Below are 18683 nucleotides of genomic sequence, written 5' to 3'. Positions count from 1 at the left end.
TGGACACACTGCGCCATCTAGAAGCGCAGCAGCGAAGTATCCTCATGGCGAGTGTGAATTTACTTTCACGCAAGATCGCTGTAATGTTCATGGCTCGTGTTGAATTCCGCTCATCACCAGAAAAATTTAAAAACGTTTTTTCATTGAAGATGACACACAGTGCCATCTACCGAGAAACCAAAATTGCGTCAAATGGACTCACGGAACAACGACACATACCAAGTTACACATACCCAGCAAGCGAATTTGGCATGAAACAGGTTTTTTTGAACAGCTATACATACCCAGCTACAGATACATACCGAGTGGCCGAAATTCTCATCAAAGATTTTTATTGAAGTGTGACACATACCGAGGTTCACATATGCAGTGTTCCAAGTCCAGATGAGCGATGTTTATGGAAGGGCAGCACGTAGGAAGTGGCACATACCCAGTAACACAAGTTGGGTTTTAGCGTTAAGCGGTGAACCACACGTACGCTGTGACACATACCCGTGACCGATGTTGTCTCAACGATTCGTTTCAAACCCAGTTCCCTCGTCAAAGTTGTCCGATGTCCTATTAAACCATTCACTAACCGGAGACACAAGCTGATAGAAAAATAGTTATAGATGCTGGCGGACAAGCAGACCGGCAGTCAGAAAGCCTCGGAAAAGTGCGTAAAGTACCGTAGCAACGCTAACTGAATTTATTATAGTGCAGTTCGATATGCGTTTACACCCGCCGTGGTTGCTCAGTGGCTATGGTGTTAGGCTGCTGAGCACGAGGTCGCGGGATCGAATCCCGGCCACGGCGGCCGCATTTCGATGGGGGCGAAATGCGAAAACGCCCGTGTACTTAGATTTAGGTGCACGTTAAAGAACCCCAGGTGGTCGAAATTTCCGGAGTCCTCCACTACGGCGTGCCTCATAATCAGAAAGTGGTTTTGGCACGTAAAACCCCATAATTTAATTTTTTTAATATGCGTTTACGACTGCCTTTTTTTTCTTTTTCAGAAATTGTCATCATTCGTGCAAGAACCATCCTATCATTCCAGCCCTAAATTATTCCTTCTGCATATCACTGCCGCACCTACTTCTATGGAGCCTTACAGCATCGCAAATAAACATACTTGAATTGGAGTGTTCAACTATAATTCACTTATATTTAATGATGTGAGCTGGGGTACGCTGTGCTCCGGCTAGTGCAATAGAGTCAGGCTCCTGTCCTAGAAATCCTGCTGACGACTCTGTACAGATACTTGATCACCTTAACAAAAAAAGGCTGCACGAGTAAAAACGGTAAAACTACACCTTCGGGATGTTGTAAACACACGCACACACATGTGTAAACTTATATATATATATATATATATATATATATATATATATATATATATATATATATATATATATATATATATATATATATATATATATATATCATCAGAAGCCAACTAACAATGGCACCAAATATAGCAGAGTAGAAATTGCAGACCTTAATGAAAATAAAGCGGATAGAAAATCAACTAGCCACAGGTGGGATACGAACCCATTACGCATAGGATGCTATGACTGATTCAGCTACCGCGGCACCATTTTCCCTTTTTCTGTCTGGGGTACTTACGTTTACCAGCTAGAACTAACCCTGGGAGTGTTCGCAAGCGCCACCACTCACAAGCCTTGGCGGCGGATTTGGAACATGCCTTCTGCCGCAGACGTTACCTCTACATGAACTTTTTTGGGTGAAGGCAAGTGGTCAACAAACCCACACACGTTACCTGAAGGCATCAAAGCTGCCAGATTCGAGACTCACGCTATGTGAAGAACGTGAAGGGAGGAAACTGAGGCACGCCATTTATAATAATAGTCTAATAAAAAGCCAGGAAACAATTACCCCATAGATAGCGTAGGTGAAATTACTTGTAGTTCCTAATTACATGATTGAAGTGATAAATAATTGATATTGAAAGTGGATTAAAAAAACCACTGGCCGCAGGTGTGATACGAACCCATATTTGCATTCCGCGTGATATGCTCTTCCCAATTTGGCTACCAAAGCGCCGTCTTTTCAGCTACTTTCTGCACTACTAAAATTTATCTAGTAGAGCACAGATATCTGTTAGTCCACCCATAGAAACACTCCCGAGGTTACTTCTAGTAGGTATACATATATGCCATAGAAAATACCTTGGTAAACGGCGCCGCGGCAGCGTAATATTCCAGGGCATGGCACGCGTAATGCGAAGATGTGGGTTCGTATCCCACCTGCGGCCAGTTGTCCTTTCATTCATTTTCATTTTCAAGTGCTTATCATTTATTTATTTCAATTAGGAAATACAAGTAATTTACCATATGCGGTTCTTCGTGTCATTGTTTGTAGGATTTTGATGAGATGAGCAAATAGAACCAGGACACTCGGTTTCCATTTTTGTCGCCCTGTATAAGGTACACACGTACGGGCACTGACAAACTTTTGACACATTACCTGTGGCAGATAGCACAATTTCAGTCGCTAAACTAGATTTCTCACATGCGTTCCACACCTGTAGGATGAATCGGAATGTCAATTTTACTGATAAATAAAAGTATCTCATTAGCTTTTCAACTCATGACCTTATACCTCATATTGCAATTTACAAATTGTAGTCGGTGAGGCTACATGGCATATTGGATTTCGGTAAACTCTGTGGACGACAACATTTTTGAGATATACACCAACAAACTTGCTGCAAACAGTGTCGTTCTCCTTGCGTTTTTCATAAAGCGCCGTTCTGTGCATTCAAGAAATCTGCAATTTCCTCATTGCAGAAGGCAATACGTCTCTGCGAACACGCATATTCACTGCTGAGTGCAGCGGTTACGCCTGTCAAGGTGGCCAAATTTAAACTCGCCACCCTTCTCAACGCGGTGGTTTACCTGCGACAAATTCTTAAGAATGTTCTCTGCCAAGTCTCTATGCATGCGTCCATGGCACAATGATGTCAATAGCGGGCCTATGCGCTGGACGTCCTGTGTTCTAATCCTTCAGTCGGATAATTATATTTATGTGTATTGACACACACACACACACACACACACACACACACACACACACACACACACACACACACACACACATATATATATATATATATATATATATATATATATATATATATTAATAACGCAGCACTTGGTTGAAAATTGTGCCTGTGCAAAACCACGACGTCCTTGGCTCCACAAAGCCTAAACACGATTCCACATCGAAGAAAATGAACACATGATCACATTTATTTCTGGCCATGGAGAGTATAATTGGGCGGAACAAACAACTGTATAATGATAATTCAGTACGAGCTACACACTACGCCAATTACTTAATCAATATTTTTCCGCAGCTATATGAAACTGAAAACTTCCTAAAGCATATCAAAAGCGCTAGTATGCTTCTACGTTGAGTTTCCAGCGATTCAGAGATTTAGGAATCACATTCAGCTTGTTGAAAAATGATCCGCCGAGTTTCTTTTTTTTTCTGGGTTGAAACCAGAAGGACGAAATTTAGGCAAACCCATGTATAATCACCAACACCAGGTTGGCTGAACCATGCTACTTGCAGCTCCCGTAACACTGGCGTCAATGTTCCCTGTAGTAATATCGCATGCAAATCTACGGTTCAACGCACCCCACTCCAGCTGTGTCCTGATACAGCCTGCCTGAAAGAGACAGTGAAAAAGAGGAAACGTTTGCTATCTAGCAATCGAAGGGTTCTTCGCTTCTGGTGGGGAGTTTCCTCATTTCAGGAAATCGTTGGCTTTGGCCACGTCTTGGGCTTGGTTCACTGGTGTCAGCTGGCCCTCGGAATCCTATACAACGTCTTCTGCGGGGCTTGGTTTGTCGTGTTCTCTCATATTTTGTCGTTGTGGCCGATTCGCGTTCTCATTTTGCCATCGTCGTGAATGCCTGGGCATCAAGTGTTTCAGCACTTGTAGTAGGAACGGCATGACTGCCCCCCCCCCCCTATGCATTGTTCTAAATCATTCCTCACAAGGGTCGTCCGGACAAGAAATAATTAATAATTACTAGCCAAAAAAAAACCTCGGCGGGTGTCCAGCGATTACTACTTCCCCAGAGCACGGCACGCAAGCCACTTTTATAGTTACCACATGAAGTGTGCGCATGGCTTTGCACATGCTACCGCGCCATGCGGTAGCATGCTAGCGTGAAATTTTATTAGCTGTTAGCGTTAGGCAAGATCATGGCCGAGAACCCTACTACCTATAAACCACAATGTGATTGATAATTTTCAATGGCTTTAAATGTACCGCCTTAGAGCAACATTTACCCAATACCGCAACACTTTGTGCAGCTGGATTATTTCAGTATAAGTTTGTGTCCGACAAAACAAGAGCTGTACGTTGCATGTGAACTTTGTTTGCTGCGTGTGTTTCCTTTCCCTTTGCAGAAGCCATTTTCACCCATCCAAAAAGTGAAATACGGGTCTAGGACGAGGTTGCTGCATTGCAGTGCAATGGAATCTGAACGAAAAGAACCTCAGTGCTTTCAGAAACTCGCGCGCGCATTGTCTTATCGTTTATGACGGAACGTTTAGGCTAACTCTTCCTGAAGGAAATGGCTGCGTGATCTCATTCGCGCTTTGTGATTTCAACAACTACTTTTCTCACGGTCATGATTTCTGCGGGTGAAAAGAGTAGCAGTTGTTTATGCGAACTACTTACGGTAATGTACTAAAAATAATGTACAATTTTATTATGGGCCCCGTCAGCGCTTCATGAGCCTTGTGACGAAATGTGTGCTTCTTACTCCTCCGCAGATGAGTTAGAAGACAACAAAAAAGATCAATAAAGCCTACTCAAAGGAGAATTAAAAGGAGGTTGTGATTTACGTACTATATTTGCCACCAGTTACCTTGAATGTTGAGGGCAGGATTGTAAAGATTACAACACATGCTCTCAGTGACAGTTCCCTCTTCACCTTGCTACTGTATCAACTGCCAACTTAATGTATCCTTTTAAGTCTGTCGTAGCTCACAAGCAGGACTGACAGGAAAAGCGTGCAAGACCCACGACAAAAGCGAAAATTTGTCGCCATGTTTGGGTAACTTGTTACTGCTGGCAGAGCTATAGAGCCACCAATCAATCTAAGCGATCACTGTCCTTGACTGACATCGCACGCCAATCATGAGAAAGCGTAGCGTCTTCTACAAATCCACCGGTGGCGCTGTGCGCAAGTCAGTGAACTGGAGGAAGTGCTGAGGTCAAGAGTCCTTTGAGAAGACGCGTGTCAGTGTCCCAGCACATCACATAAACGAAATGTGTTTTCTCCTGTCGCCACTCATTCCGCAGCTCTTCAACTTTCATTCGCAGATTAGTCCAGATTTGTCTTCTAAGAAGAGCAGTAACAAAACTGCTGTGTTAAGTTCGGAAACACCGTTTAGGGATTCTTTTTTCAGATTTATCTAAGACCTCAAAGAATATAGATACCTTTATTGATAGTAAGTCTGCTTATTTTCAGTAAATAAAATTGTGTTGCCCATAATTATGCTTTCTCTTATATACTTCATTACATCAATGCTAGGAAAATATAATTATAAAATATGTAAGGCTTTTTGTAAGACGCACATATGGTGAACTTCAACTTAGAAGTGGGCAATGCACAAATGTACCAATTTCACAAATTTTATCCAGCCTCAAGTGCTAGATGTGCCCGCAATGCTTAAATATGTTACATTATCGGCATATACATTTCTCCATGCGATTGGGAACATCTTTTACTTCATTCATCGATTGTAATTAGCTTATGCATGAAACTTATGAGCTGTTGGGTCTGAGGCGGTGATTACTCTCAGCGGTGGCAACTCGAACATTGCCTACCCTGACAGAAATTCTTAAATTAAATTACAAATGTCTCTTCCATACAGGCGTATCTAAATAAAGGTAAATATAAAGCCCTCAGTGACGTTGCTAAATAGAGTGCACGGCCGAAGGCTGTTGCGTGTAAGGCAATTAGCCGTATATGCAAGGTAATTATTAGGTATTTCACATCTTTTCAGGATTCAGTATTGTCAGATTTGGAGACGAGCTTGTAGGACGATCGGATGAACTTGGGGCGACAGGAGTAGGTTAGCAGGATTTATTCACATTATTTACAGTTTAAACAAAACATACATTGACAGTCTAGCGTGACTCCCAAATGGAACCCGCAAGACAAAGCATACAGCAAATGAGCACACAAGTCACGAGCACATTTCGAGCACAGAGCACGACAACGAGCACACTCTAGCAGCCGACAATCGCTGCTTATAAGCACTCCGCTCGACGTCATAGTTGGACGTCATTGAAGATGACCCGCCCTTCTGGAGGAGGAGGGCTCACACACGCGTACACACACACGCACAGGTGCAATGGTCCGGAGCCGACGTCCGAGGGGCTTCGTAGAACTCGGAGCCGCCGCAGGCAGCGCTGCCGGGTAGCACATTGTCTTGCGTCTTCGTCGGCGCGTGGGAAGGAGCCTTCGTAGACTCATAGCAGAACAGGGCGGTGTTGACGTGTTGCGCACAAAGCCTGCTTCGTCGAACTCGGAGCCGATCCGGGTAGAGCACCCAGGTAGCACATTGTCTCGTGTTTCGAAAAGCGCTTGGGGAGGTTCCGCCAATTACCTCCCCTCGAGAACTCCTGTGAGCTGACCCCTCGCCGCGTGGCTGCCGGTTATCCGCAGTTCTCTGAAGTGCGCCACCGTCCCGGTTGGATCGCAACACGTGCAGTGGGCTGAAATAGCTGCAGGCCGATCCTAACAGTGTGCGTGTTTGTGTGAAGCATATCTAGAACAAATTTCCGAGGGCTACCGGAGGGGTCCTGCCTGCAAGAAAGTGCGAAAGAAATCATAAAAATGTCCCACACAATTTTACATGGAGCACATTTACATTTACTTCCACTGCATACATCCGCAACTTCGTTCCCCATATTTGCTCACTTGTCTTAACCGTAATTCAATTTAGATTACTAGAAACTATTGGCTAAGTTCCAGGTACCAAGTAAGCCTGTAAGTGGCGCCACATAAATAGTATCAAACATAATATTAGGTGGGATCCAGCGGTGTATATTAGGTGGATCCACCAGCATCAAAGCCGGATACAGTGGTTTCAGCAGTCCCGCCAAAGCCTCTGCCATACCCACCGCCGATGCCGCCACCACCGCAGGGGTAGTTAGCGAAAGCGGAAGCGGCCTGGTCCAGAACAATACCGGCATGGATCTGAGAGATAAAGAACAAATGAAAGGCTAACAAAAGAGCAGCAGGATGCAGTTAATATTAGGACAGTAAGAGAGCCCGTTTTATGGCTTATCTTAAGTACCGTTCTTCATCTTCAAACTGTTGGGAACATGCTCACGTTTTTACGTCTACAGATCGGTATTCGGCAACGCTTAAATGAACTGTCTATGGTTATTCAGGAAGCTCCGAAGTTGTAGAACAATAGAAAACCTACCATTCAATTTGTGTAAACATGCAGCGGTTTTTCTGGAAAGCAAGAAGAAATCCTTAAAACTGATTATTTCTATCTGCGTATAGTCTCATGTTAAATGGCGCTATTGTTCGTTCGTCTATCTTAGCTGAATTTCTTCTTCCTTTTCTACTTCTGTGCCCCACTCTGCTTTGAGTTTTCATTGTAGTCGGGACAATGAAAAGGACACAGTTCAGGCACTCCTGACATCAAATATTGCCGTAATCCGCGCACATGTAGATTTGTGCTGGAGCCGTTGAAAGACACACAGCGCTGTCACCCTACTTGGCGAAAGAATGAAAGGAAGCGCGCTCTGTGCACTATTCACGCACTTCTATTTATCCCTACAAGTAACCTCGTCTGAGTACCATTACAAGCTGTGCCCTACGTACCGCAAAATTGGGAAAACTGGCTAACAGAACTCAACATGGAACTCAAACGGGAAACATTAGCACTCTTTTTGATGGTGATATCGATAATTATTACACTATCCCCTTCAGGCTAGTGATGGTGGTAGAACCCCAGCATGCCTGGCTAGGTCCAGAAGAAATGCGTATAGCCTATCATCATCCTTATCCTTATCATCAATGCCGCTCTAAGAACACACAAGAAAGGGCTCCGTCAGGCAAAGTAGCAGCTTGTGGTATTTCACTTCAAGTATAAGACGGACCGCATTACTGGGAAGTTGTTGTTATATAAACGCAGAAGGTGCTTATTTTTATAATCTGGACACCTATACAAATATGACTGTTCTTAACGCTATGATTGTACTTAACGCTTTTGTTTATGTTCCTCAATGCTGCTGAAGAATAAAGCTAACAAGGCTCATTAGCATTATCATGTCACCTTAATTTTTCCACAAATCGGCAGCAGGTCGAAGTTGTGAAAAAATCTTCATTCCACCTTTGTTACTTCTGGTGTAACGCAGGACAGCGTACTTGGATCTGTGGTTCAATGTTCGTGCTTATTGAAGACTACCCTAATAACTCGGACGATTCCGTAATATAGGATAGAATTAGAACGACTATTGACCACCACCTTCTTTAAGAAGATCTTCAACGTGTGAGTAAATGGTGTGAAACCTTTCTGATGTGTTCCTAATGTGCTTGAACTTAACAAAGTGGGAACCTGTCAATATTAGAAGTAACTATGACAATTCAGACTTCTATACAATCTGTAATAAAACAGTGCGAAAAACCGCACAATATAAGTATCAGGGCGATAACACATTCCTGATTATTTTTTGTGGTCACGCAAAAGGTCCATCATTTATACTTCTGCCAGGTAAATAGGTTACTTACGCCGTCAACAATGTAAATCTTCCTGTAGCGTATGTAAACAAGCTTGGTAACCTTTAGTTCATCCCCACCTTGAACTGGCTTGTGTCATCTGGTGTCCTCATTATCATTATTTATTCGGTGTGGTGGGAGCCCTTAAAACAGTCTCATTCAAATCATTTCGAATGATTACAGCTTTCTGTAAAGCATACCACAAACATAACGGGATATTCTGCTTCAGCCATTACATGTCCATCGTGGCAGTGCCCTATTATCATCATTTCACAAATTTATTCACAATACTATGCCGTCACCTGTCCATTTTACAAAAGTTACCGCAGTTTCAGTAGCGTGCTTTGCATTTTGGTTATACCTCAATGGTTCTCAGTTTTAGGTGTCCGAAAATATAAATACATGCGAGGGTAATTAAGCGCTCTTGGTCATTTCGCTTTATGCCGCTCATCAGAGGTGAAAGATTAGTTCAGAGCCTGTGTTGTGGCAAGTGTATCTAAAATCACCCAACAACAGCTATATTCCATCATTTTGCCATCGCTTACGCAGAAAAAAGGGGAACCAAAAAAAAAACAGAAACTCGCGTTTCAAGGGTGGAGACTCATTAACCTTTGATTTAAGTTTCGTACTTTCGCAAGTGTTACAGCGGGAGTGGTTTCGCCCAATTTTCTTTGGGTTGTGCAAGTAACTCCCCGACTGAGCCTTCAATCAGCTCGTACATTTTGATGTGGTTTGCTTTGTATAAAAGTAGACTGAAAGCAGAGAAGGGCCAGCATTTGGGTCCGGTAGCACCTCTATCGCCATCATGTTAAGCTAATTGTCCCCAGTTTCTGTGAATAGCGGCACACGTTTCTCTTGAATTTCAATGATCCCTTTTACAAATTTGTGTTTTCCAACAAAACGTACTTTCCAACGCCGTTTAAAACGTTAGGCGCCTGCACATGCCGGTGAGAATCATTAACAAGTGCGCGCGCACTAAATAAATCAAACATTTATCAAATGTAGATTCTGTGAGCAAGGTTTTTGTAAGAGAAAGGAAAAGGTTGATATAAAACTCATTGATTAAAACATTCAGAAGGTAAAATTTTGATGCGCAGATTCTTGTCTCTCTTCACAGTGTGTCACAAGCGATGTGGTCGTTTTAACCTGAACTAGTTGTAAACCAAGTATTGAACATTCATATCCAGCTTGTCCCACATAATTTCAGCTAAAGTTTTAAAAATCAAAGGCACTCTGGACGCGAGCTGAACTGAATGCATGATGTTGCACTGGCTTAGAAATACCAAGGCTTTTTTTTTATTTTACCCTTAAGTAATGGATTAGTTTTGTATAATAATTCAACTTTTAAAGAATTGGCTGCAGACGCCAAGTGTGCTACACAAAGTTGTAGAGCACCATGAGAAACCTCACAATAAATTGTTCCCAATACGATATATCTCACGTGGTCCTTTCTTCCGTGCTTCAAAGAAAGCCGGCGAAATATTAAAAAAAACACCACGTGAAAAGGCGCTTGCGCACTGTTATGCTGTCCTCAAGTGTCCAATGAATGAACAAGGTCGGATGCAGCGAGACTGGCCCGCAAAGGGGGTTATGCCTGGTGTAGGTATCTGGGCATGCGGCTGACGGTGCAAATGCATGCTGCTGGCCTAGCGTTGCCGAAGCAATGAAGCGGCTAAGGCCACGAAAAAGGAAAGATGAGAGCATCATTTTGATTCTGCTTGAAATAAAGAAAAGGCGACTCGTGGGAACGATGGAAGGCGATGACGAATGCTACAATTCTGCCTTTGTACACAGATGACATTGTAGTAGTTTTGCAATTCAACGGCGGTGCTACAACGTTAAACCTTAGGACTCGAATGAGAATGGATAAATCACATTGGGACAAAACAGACTAATGGTAAAAAAAAATTCTTGGCTATATTCAAGGAAGATTACGCATGTCTTCTTAAAACGTCGACTCTTATCGAACGCCTTCTCACCTTCTCCTTCTCACACTAACTGTCTACCAGACGTTCTTCTTTGGTGTCCAAGGATATTTGGTATCAACATGATGGTGCTCCCACGCACGGCAGCATCAAAGCTTGCAAATGGCTGCATGAATTATACCTGCAGCAGCTGTGGATTGGACGGCATGGGCCCATTGCTTGGCCGGCATGGTCCCTAGATTTAACTCCCCTCGATTTCTCACTCTGAGCTACCTCAAGGATCAAGTATACCGGAAACCAACCAAAGCATGAGAGAACCTAAAAGAAAAGGAATATATAAAAGTCTGAAACTCCATCCCTGATAGCATGATCAAGAACGCCTCGAAAAATGTGCTAATGAGATGCAAAATGTGCATTGAAGCAGATGGTGACCTCTTCGAACATGCATTATAATCAAAGAGCGCTTTTTTGGATTGAAGGTAACTGGAAAATCATGCCGGCCCTAACGCCACCTCCACGCCCAACCCCATTACACTCCGTTGGCAGGCTGCCAGCTCTTGCCCACTTCGGGTATATAAAAAAAAGCTATATTCTTGTTCTCGTTCATGTCCTTAGAGGCTGTATCGCTTCGGCACTATTCGGCCAGCAGCACGCATTTGCGCCGTCATGGGATGAAAGCCGCATTCCCAGACACTTACACCCTACATAACACCCTGTCGCAGGCCAGTCTCGCTGCAGCCGACATTGTTCATCCATCGCATGCTTGAGAGCACCACAATAACAGTGCGCAATCATTCGGTTACGTTGTATCTTTTTTAATATTTCGCAGCTTTCTTCGGAACGCGGAAGGAAGGACCACGTGAGATACGTCGTGTTGCAAGCAATAAATTGAGAGGTTTCTCAAGGTATTCTACAACTTTGCGTATCACTTTTTTTTTTAATTATGAGGCTTTATGCGCCGTAGCCACTTCCTGATTATGAGGCTCGGCATAGTGGAGGACTACGGAAATTCTGACCACCTAGGGTTCTTTTAGGTGCACCTAAACCTAAGTACAAGGGTGCTTTCGCATTTCGCCCCCATCGGAATGCGGCCGCTGTGGGAAGGATTCCATACCGCGACGTCCATGCTCAACAGTCCAACACCATAGCCACTGAGCAAACATGGCAGGCAGCTATCGTATCACACTTGGGGCACTATAACGTAAAACTATTCTAAACTTTTCTATTTCAATTCTGCAGTGAGCCCTACGTAATTGTTCAAACTCTTTTTTACACCACCCCACTTCGCCTGTCTGTCACGCGACGTCACTAAAACCGCAATGGCTCCCCATCTGATCTCACGCGTATAGACTAATTATGCATCATTGAACCGAAGAAAAGGAAAATAGTCATTTCTGATTCGACGCCTTTTCACCATTAGCCCTCGCCATTGGTCAAAAGTTTTCGCGCTGCACCCACTTCACCTGTTTGTCACGCAACGTCACAAAACCGCCAAAGCTCACCGCGTCAAAGTCACATGCACGCGGTAAAGATTCATTATTATGCCGAACAAAACTGAATTGTTTTCTAAATAGCCGCAGGCTGCCCCGCTCCGAAAGGAATAAAATATGGCTACCGCCGACCGCTGCGGCAGAGTGAGTCTTTAAGCAGTGGGAGAAGTCGGCAACCTGTAGGGTAAAAAGAAATTCTCTGTGTATATTACGTACGAGAAATGTAGAAAATAGGCACCGGAACGGGCATTTTAACCAGGCGTCGCTTCTCTGCCACCATCGTATAGTATCCTCCGAGTAGTGTGATTAAGATGTGATACTTAGAAGATAAGGATACGTTAGTTCATATACCAAACGCTTTGCGGGTTTGCATAGCTGCCTCTATGTGGGCACCAGCGCAATGCAACCGGGCTCGTCGATTCGTTTCTCAAAATGGTCCTTGAAGTAGTCAACCAGCTTGCGCAGCGTCTGCAGGCGGCTGAACGCACTGAACTTATTGTCCTGGCGGCAAGAATTACTGTAGTCCTCGTAGTCTAGGTCGAACGCAGCCAGACCAAACCGGAGTTTCGTGTAGTTTGCCTTCACCCTGCAGAGCTGCAAAGACGCGCAAAAATGTTAGTAAACTTATGGCGCATGCCACAGATCACCGGTGATGAGAGGTTATTCGGGGCTTTTCTTTTTCGCTAGTTGGAGTATTTAGGAAATCGAGCTACGCCACAAATCTTCATTCACATTGTTTTTTCCAGATACAATAATTCAGCAATTGCAGAGTACATCAATGTATTTGACATCAGGTAGTAATTGTGAACTAATAAAAAGCATTAACAGTGAGGTTTGTGGGCTTAAAATTTGCGAAAAAAGTTCAGAATCAATAGGAAAGTTGATTCACTTCACGCGATAGCATCGTCGCACAGGGATAGCAAGAATTTGCGTCATGTTCTTCAAAAGAGCTATCACTGAGTAAAATAACAGAACAAAAACTTAATACAGAACAAATTATACATGTATATTAAAGTAGAACTGCAGGCGAACTGGGCAAGATAGTCGGCACGGGTCCATGGCAGCATCTCTGAGCGTACGTCTGCTCAGGCTAATGGTTCTGTATGCAGTGTATACGGGCTATAGTATAAGCAGAGCAAGTTTGTAGTCGGTAAGTAGGGGCCTTGGTCTAAAATAGCCAAGTAGAGAAAGCTAAGGCGCTCCACATCTCTTGATTTATTAAGGTTTTCTTTTAGTTATTTCCGTTCTCACTAAGCCCTCCACGCTAACATGATTTTTTTTACTTCAAGCCGGTAGTATTGCTGTGAAGCCGCAATGTAGCCAAACCTATATGCCGCTGGTACGAAAGACAATAATGAAGTTATTGAGGGACATTTCTTGGAACAAGGATAAGGCGCCGCAGGCAGCCTGGCCGACGTTCTTATAAGGGGAGCCTATCTTTGTGAAACTTCCCAGCGTGTTTGTCACTGCCTTAGGGAAAAATGGGTCCACCTGCCGAAACGTTGGCATGTCTGCCTCCCGCACCCCACTCCAGTTCATCCAACTTTTATCCCATAGCGCGTTTCCATCTCTTAGAGCCATTGTTGACCTAAATTTACTGAGAGCACATTTCTTAATTATGTAACTACAGCACGACGTAGATCAGGTCAAATGAGCACGACCGAAGAAATGCAATTCTTTATTGACACATGCAATATGCCGCGTTCACAATGCTTATTCACTGATTTAGGCGTTGTTTGAGCACCATGAAATATTATTCCACAACATTTTCACTTTTACGGATTTCACTGGTGTTGTAATTGCTAAAACTTCAAATCTTTTTGTTATTTTTACCTTTCTGCAGAGGGACTGTTCGTTGTCGTATACGAACATCATATTCATTTTGGTGTTCCTGGTAAGCATAGTGTCGTGTTCGTTGTCATAAGCCGGTTTATGCCAAAGCTGCTGGTTGTTGCAGACCTGGACGATGAAAAAGGCGCAGCGTGCGTTTATGGTGAGAAACGAAATATTTTCAGACGTCTTATGCCACATACTCAGTGTTTAAGCAAAACATGAAAAAGGTGAATGCAGGAGCCAACGTTTCGACAAGTGGACTTGTTTTCTTCAAGGCGACGTTCGCTTCCCTCGCGACAGTATATATAGGTGGGGTTCTTCTAAAGGGGAGAGCGCTCTCCGCTTTAGAAGAACCCCACCTATATATACTGTGGCGAGGAAAGCGTACGTCGCCTTGAAGAAGACAAGTCCAATTGTCGAAACGTTGGCTCCTGCATTTACCTTGTTCACGATTTGCCGATCGTCTTGAATTTCCATCTCGCGCATTCCCCGTGTCTTACTCCGTGTTTGATACTCGGCTTGCTTTGCCATAAAAGCAGTATTTTCAGAGCGAAGGGCTATGCGAGTTCAGCGCCACAACTAGTTGAGCTTCGACTTGACAGTTAAATTACCAGAGACAGAGAGAAAAAAAGGTGAGAAAATTTAACTATGTCAGAACTTGGCGCCGAAAACTCTCTAAACATGCGAAAGCATTGGCGGAGTGAGATGATTTCCACGTTTCGACAACTTTCAGCGCGTGGATCACGCGCGACCTTGTACATTCTTATTTATGGAAGTGACGCTTTTGTACTTCGTAACGCTTTTCTGATTTCGTGCACACTGTGACGCGATTACGCACGGTCACCGCACCTCAAGCTTTCTGTCAGAAACCACAAATTCGGGTGAAGTATAACTACAATGCTTCAAACTGTAATGATATCATAAGAAGCCAACAAACACTGACACCAAGGACAACATAGGGGAAATTACTTGTGCTTAATAAATGAAATGAAGAAACGATAAATTATTGGAAATTAAAGTGGATGAAAAACCCAGAACCTTCGCAAAATGCGAAGGCTGTGGGTTCGGTTCCCACCGGCGGTAAGTTGTTTTTCATCCACATTAATTTCCATTAATTTACCGCATCTTCATTTCATTTATTAAGCACAAGTGATTTCCCCTGTGTTGTCCTTGGTGTCAATGTTTGTTGGCTTCTTATGATATGACTAATAAAAATCGGGCCCCTCGGTTAATCCCCTTCCTTCTCGTTTATTACATAACGAGGGTCTCAAATCCGGCTACATTGACGCCTTCAGATAGCACATGTGGGTTTATTGACCAGTTGCCCTCACCCAAAAAGATCACGTTCTCATGACGCCTGCGGCAAGAAGGACGTTCCACGTCCGCCGCCAAGGTCTGTGAGTGGTGGCGCTGGCTATCACTCCCAGGGTTCTACTAGGACTCATAAATACCCAAGAAAGTGGATGGGGAAACAGCACCGCGGTACCTCAATTGGTAGAGCATCGCACGCGAAATGCGAAGGTTGTGGGTTCGGCTCCCACCTGCGGTAAGTTGTTTTTTCATCCACTTTAATTTCCATTAATTTATCGTTTCTTCACTTCATTTATTAAGCACAAGTAATTTCCCATATGTTGTCTTTGGTGTCAGTGTTTGCAGGCTTCTTATGATATGACTAATAAAAATCGGGCCCCTCGGTTAACCCCCTTCAAGTTGTAACGATGTCGCATTGAAAACGAAAACACTTTGCATGCGCTGGTCACAACAGCTTCAGTTTGGTGTTGGGCTTCTTCACCAAATCAAACTTAGGTGGGCTCAAGAAGCGACAAAAATCTATGCTAATAATTTTTTGCGTCTTCATTGATATCAGTCCGAACGGCATTACCGAGAGGCGTGTGTGTTTCAAAACGATACGTATATGTGGCGGAGGCTCTTTTCGGCAGCGACTTGCGCCTAACTCGCGCTTGAGCTTAGTGCCCTAAAGAATGGGTTATTCGCCCTTGAATCGCATCAAGCCATTCAAATGATTTCCGTCGCCAAGCAATGTCTTACTTTTGTAACGACCGCAAAAATCCGCGTCGCGTGTGCGATAGAATATCGAAATTATGGCAATGGTGTCTTTGACCGAAACCGATATTGAGAAGCGTTAGCCACGACCAGTGTGATTTCTCTGCTTCCCATGGGCTACTACTTCGAATGGTAGAACTAAAATCGCGCGTAACTGATTGCGAATGCCATTACGTGCTATGAAGAGGCAAGGCAAAAAGAATCTTAGAGTAATATGCCTGAAATTGGTTTTGTGCGCTGCTTTCTTGGTTTCGCGTCAGCACGTTGCTGTTGGCGTGGGGCCATTTCTCGAGCTTGCGTTCTGATGATTGCATGCTTCTCGCGTTCCCCTTTTTTATGCAAAGCATATTGCGAGAGCTCAACCCAGCTCCTCAGGCGTGGCGGTGTCGCCTTCAATACCACGTGACACCGTGACAGAGGAGAAACGGGGCTCCAACTCGCGCCGTCGCTCGCGGCGTCGCGGCGATATATAAGCAGCTGCGCTTGCCTCTGCTAGACACTGACGATGTGAGATGCCTCCTGGAGACAGAGCTGCTCGTTGGAATGAGAAGCGAAGGTTGCGGCGTGCTACAGAGACTGATTTCCTAGGTGGCTTTGGCTCAACTCTTGCAAGATGGGCTGGGTGGAAATCGAACCAGGGTCTCCGGAGTGTGAGATGGAGACGCTACCACTGAGCCACGAGTACGATGCTTCAAAGCGGTACAAAAGCGCCTCTAGTGAATGCGGTGTTGCCTTAGAAACGAGCTGTTTCTAAGGCTCAGGCGTGCGTCGCTTGCTCAGGCGCACATTTCGTTGCCGCGCCGAACGCTGCGTTGCTCGACGCTCACCGCGTCCAATGCGGGGCGCGTAGTCGCTGCGCCGTAGCCCATTGTCTTACACCCCTTGGCGGGTCGACGGGAACGCTGTCGCGTTCCACTCTTGAAGGCGAAGCAGAGTAACGCATGAGTTGTTTCTTCATCTAGCCGAACCAAACATAGCCAAGCAACAGCAGTTCACCAGGCTAAACAGTGGTTCAACAACTAAAATAAAGGCTAGTAGGCTTCGCATCCTGGGCTTAACCTTAGCTAAGCCACAGCCATTTTTTTTACGACGTGCGTACATTGAAGATGTTACCGCTTACCGATGCTTCGGCTGGCAGCGTGGAGCTGCAATATGAGTGATCCTACACCAGCAGGGTTAATCAACCCATCGTGGCGTCTCCATAGCAAAGACGAAACGAAAAAAAAAGAGAACATTTGATAAGTAGATTCCAATGGAAACTATCGAATACGAACACAGAGGTGATTCAGCAGCTCGTTGAACGGTAAAACTGCAGAAGCTTTGGTTTATACCGCTACAAAAATACACGGTAAAACTGCAGAAGCTTTGGTTTATACCGCTACAAAAATACACAGTGCGTCTCTCATCAGTGGTGCGTCGCTCTGAAGATGTAAACTAAAACGTTGATGTCCATAGACATCTTACACGCTCTTGAGTTGAAGTTTAAACTTACTGAGCACAACGTCAACCTTGGCGAGTTGCTGCCACTCTTCCGTATCGGGTATTTCTATTTCTAAGCCCTGTTTATGAACTCTTTCAGTTGTAGATCATAAAAGTTTTGCAGACAAAGTTATGTGACAAAATTGATAGTGATTACCGCTGATGATTATTAAGCATATGATTTCTTTGGAGAACCTCGCCGATGATGACTGTGAAGATTATGATCAATGTGACGATGAGGATGATGACAACTGCCGACCCCCAACTCGCCCAGGTAGACGTCATTCGTATGTGTCAAATATAGGTTGAATCACCTTCCAAATTTTTATCTTAGTTACCGCAGTTGAGCTTTATTGGAATCGCAATTATACGGAGGCTCGAGGCGTGTTCGCGCTGTCAGCGTTTGCACCGCCATCAACGTTCCGATCGTCATTACTGCTAGGCTTTTGAAGGCGAATGCGCCGGTCGCGCGCCAAGGTTACAGAGCCTCCAGGACGCGGAGTGCGTTTCATTGCTGTAGCAACAAAGCGAAGTGCATGGAGACATCGTTAAGGCTCCGCTCAATCGTGTATGCGGTGGATCCTGGCTAGTTCTCTGCCTTCTGCTGCTGGCATGAGCGTTGCGCGCAGGTACACTAAGCGCACCTGGGGTTCATGCGGATGGGATCTGTGTATGCACTATTGGGAACGGAACGGAAAGTAAAAGTCAAGTTAACATTATCTAACGTTTCCCCTGGGTGATGAATAACACCGAAGGTTTACCGTCGGTTTTATAACATGCATCATCGACATATGACACCTGCAACGCTACTGGCAACGCTGTTAATCACGTCACAGTTGTAACACACCTGGCAGCTGCCAGGGCAGTTCATTCTGCCAAATAGCAGCCACCCTGCGTGCTGCATCGTACCAACATGTCGCAATCTGGGTATCATCCGAGAAGTTGGAGCGGAACGTGAAGCCTTGACAATGTTCGTAAAACGCGCCAAAGCCAAAGACGACAGGAGGGTCATATCTGTTTTGTCGTGAATGTGTTCCTGTCGTCTTCGACTTGAGAGCGTTTTATTGCGATAGCAATTATATGGACACTCCAGGCGCATTTCTGCCGTCGCCGTGGGCGCCCCTTGA

General features: G+C 44.5%; 1 protein-coding gene across 2 annotated transcripts in view; it reads right to left on the bottom strand.

Annotated features, from left to right (window-relative positions):
- Positions 1-12346: 12346 nt before the first annotated feature.
- The window catches only part of LOC135910924 (uncharacterized), a 40813-nt gene continuing 34476 nt past the window's right edge, over positions 12347-18683 (bottom strand). For both annotated transcript variants that reach the window (XM_065442998.2, XM_070533031.1), the window contains 2 exons: positions 14014-14139; positions 12347-12774 (listed from right to left, as the gene is read on the bottom strand). In XM_065442998.2, coding sequence (XP_065299070.1) covers positions 12562-12774; positions 14014-14139 — 339 coding nt within the window. In that variant the 3' untranslated portion in view covers positions 12347-12561. The remainder of the gene's footprint in view (positions 12775-14013; positions 14140-18683) is intronic.

This window comes from Dermacentor albipictus, chromosome 2 (assembly GCF_038994185.2).
Source record: "Dermacentor albipictus isolate Rhodes 1998 colony chromosome 2, USDA_Dalb.pri_finalv2, whole genome shotgun sequence".
Classification (NCBI taxonomy): domain Eukaryota; kingdom Metazoa; phylum Arthropoda; class Arachnida; order Ixodida; family Ixodidae; genus Dermacentor; species Dermacentor albipictus.
Note: the sequence above shows the minus strand (reverse complement) of the source record. Positions and strands in the feature narration are given on the sequence as shown.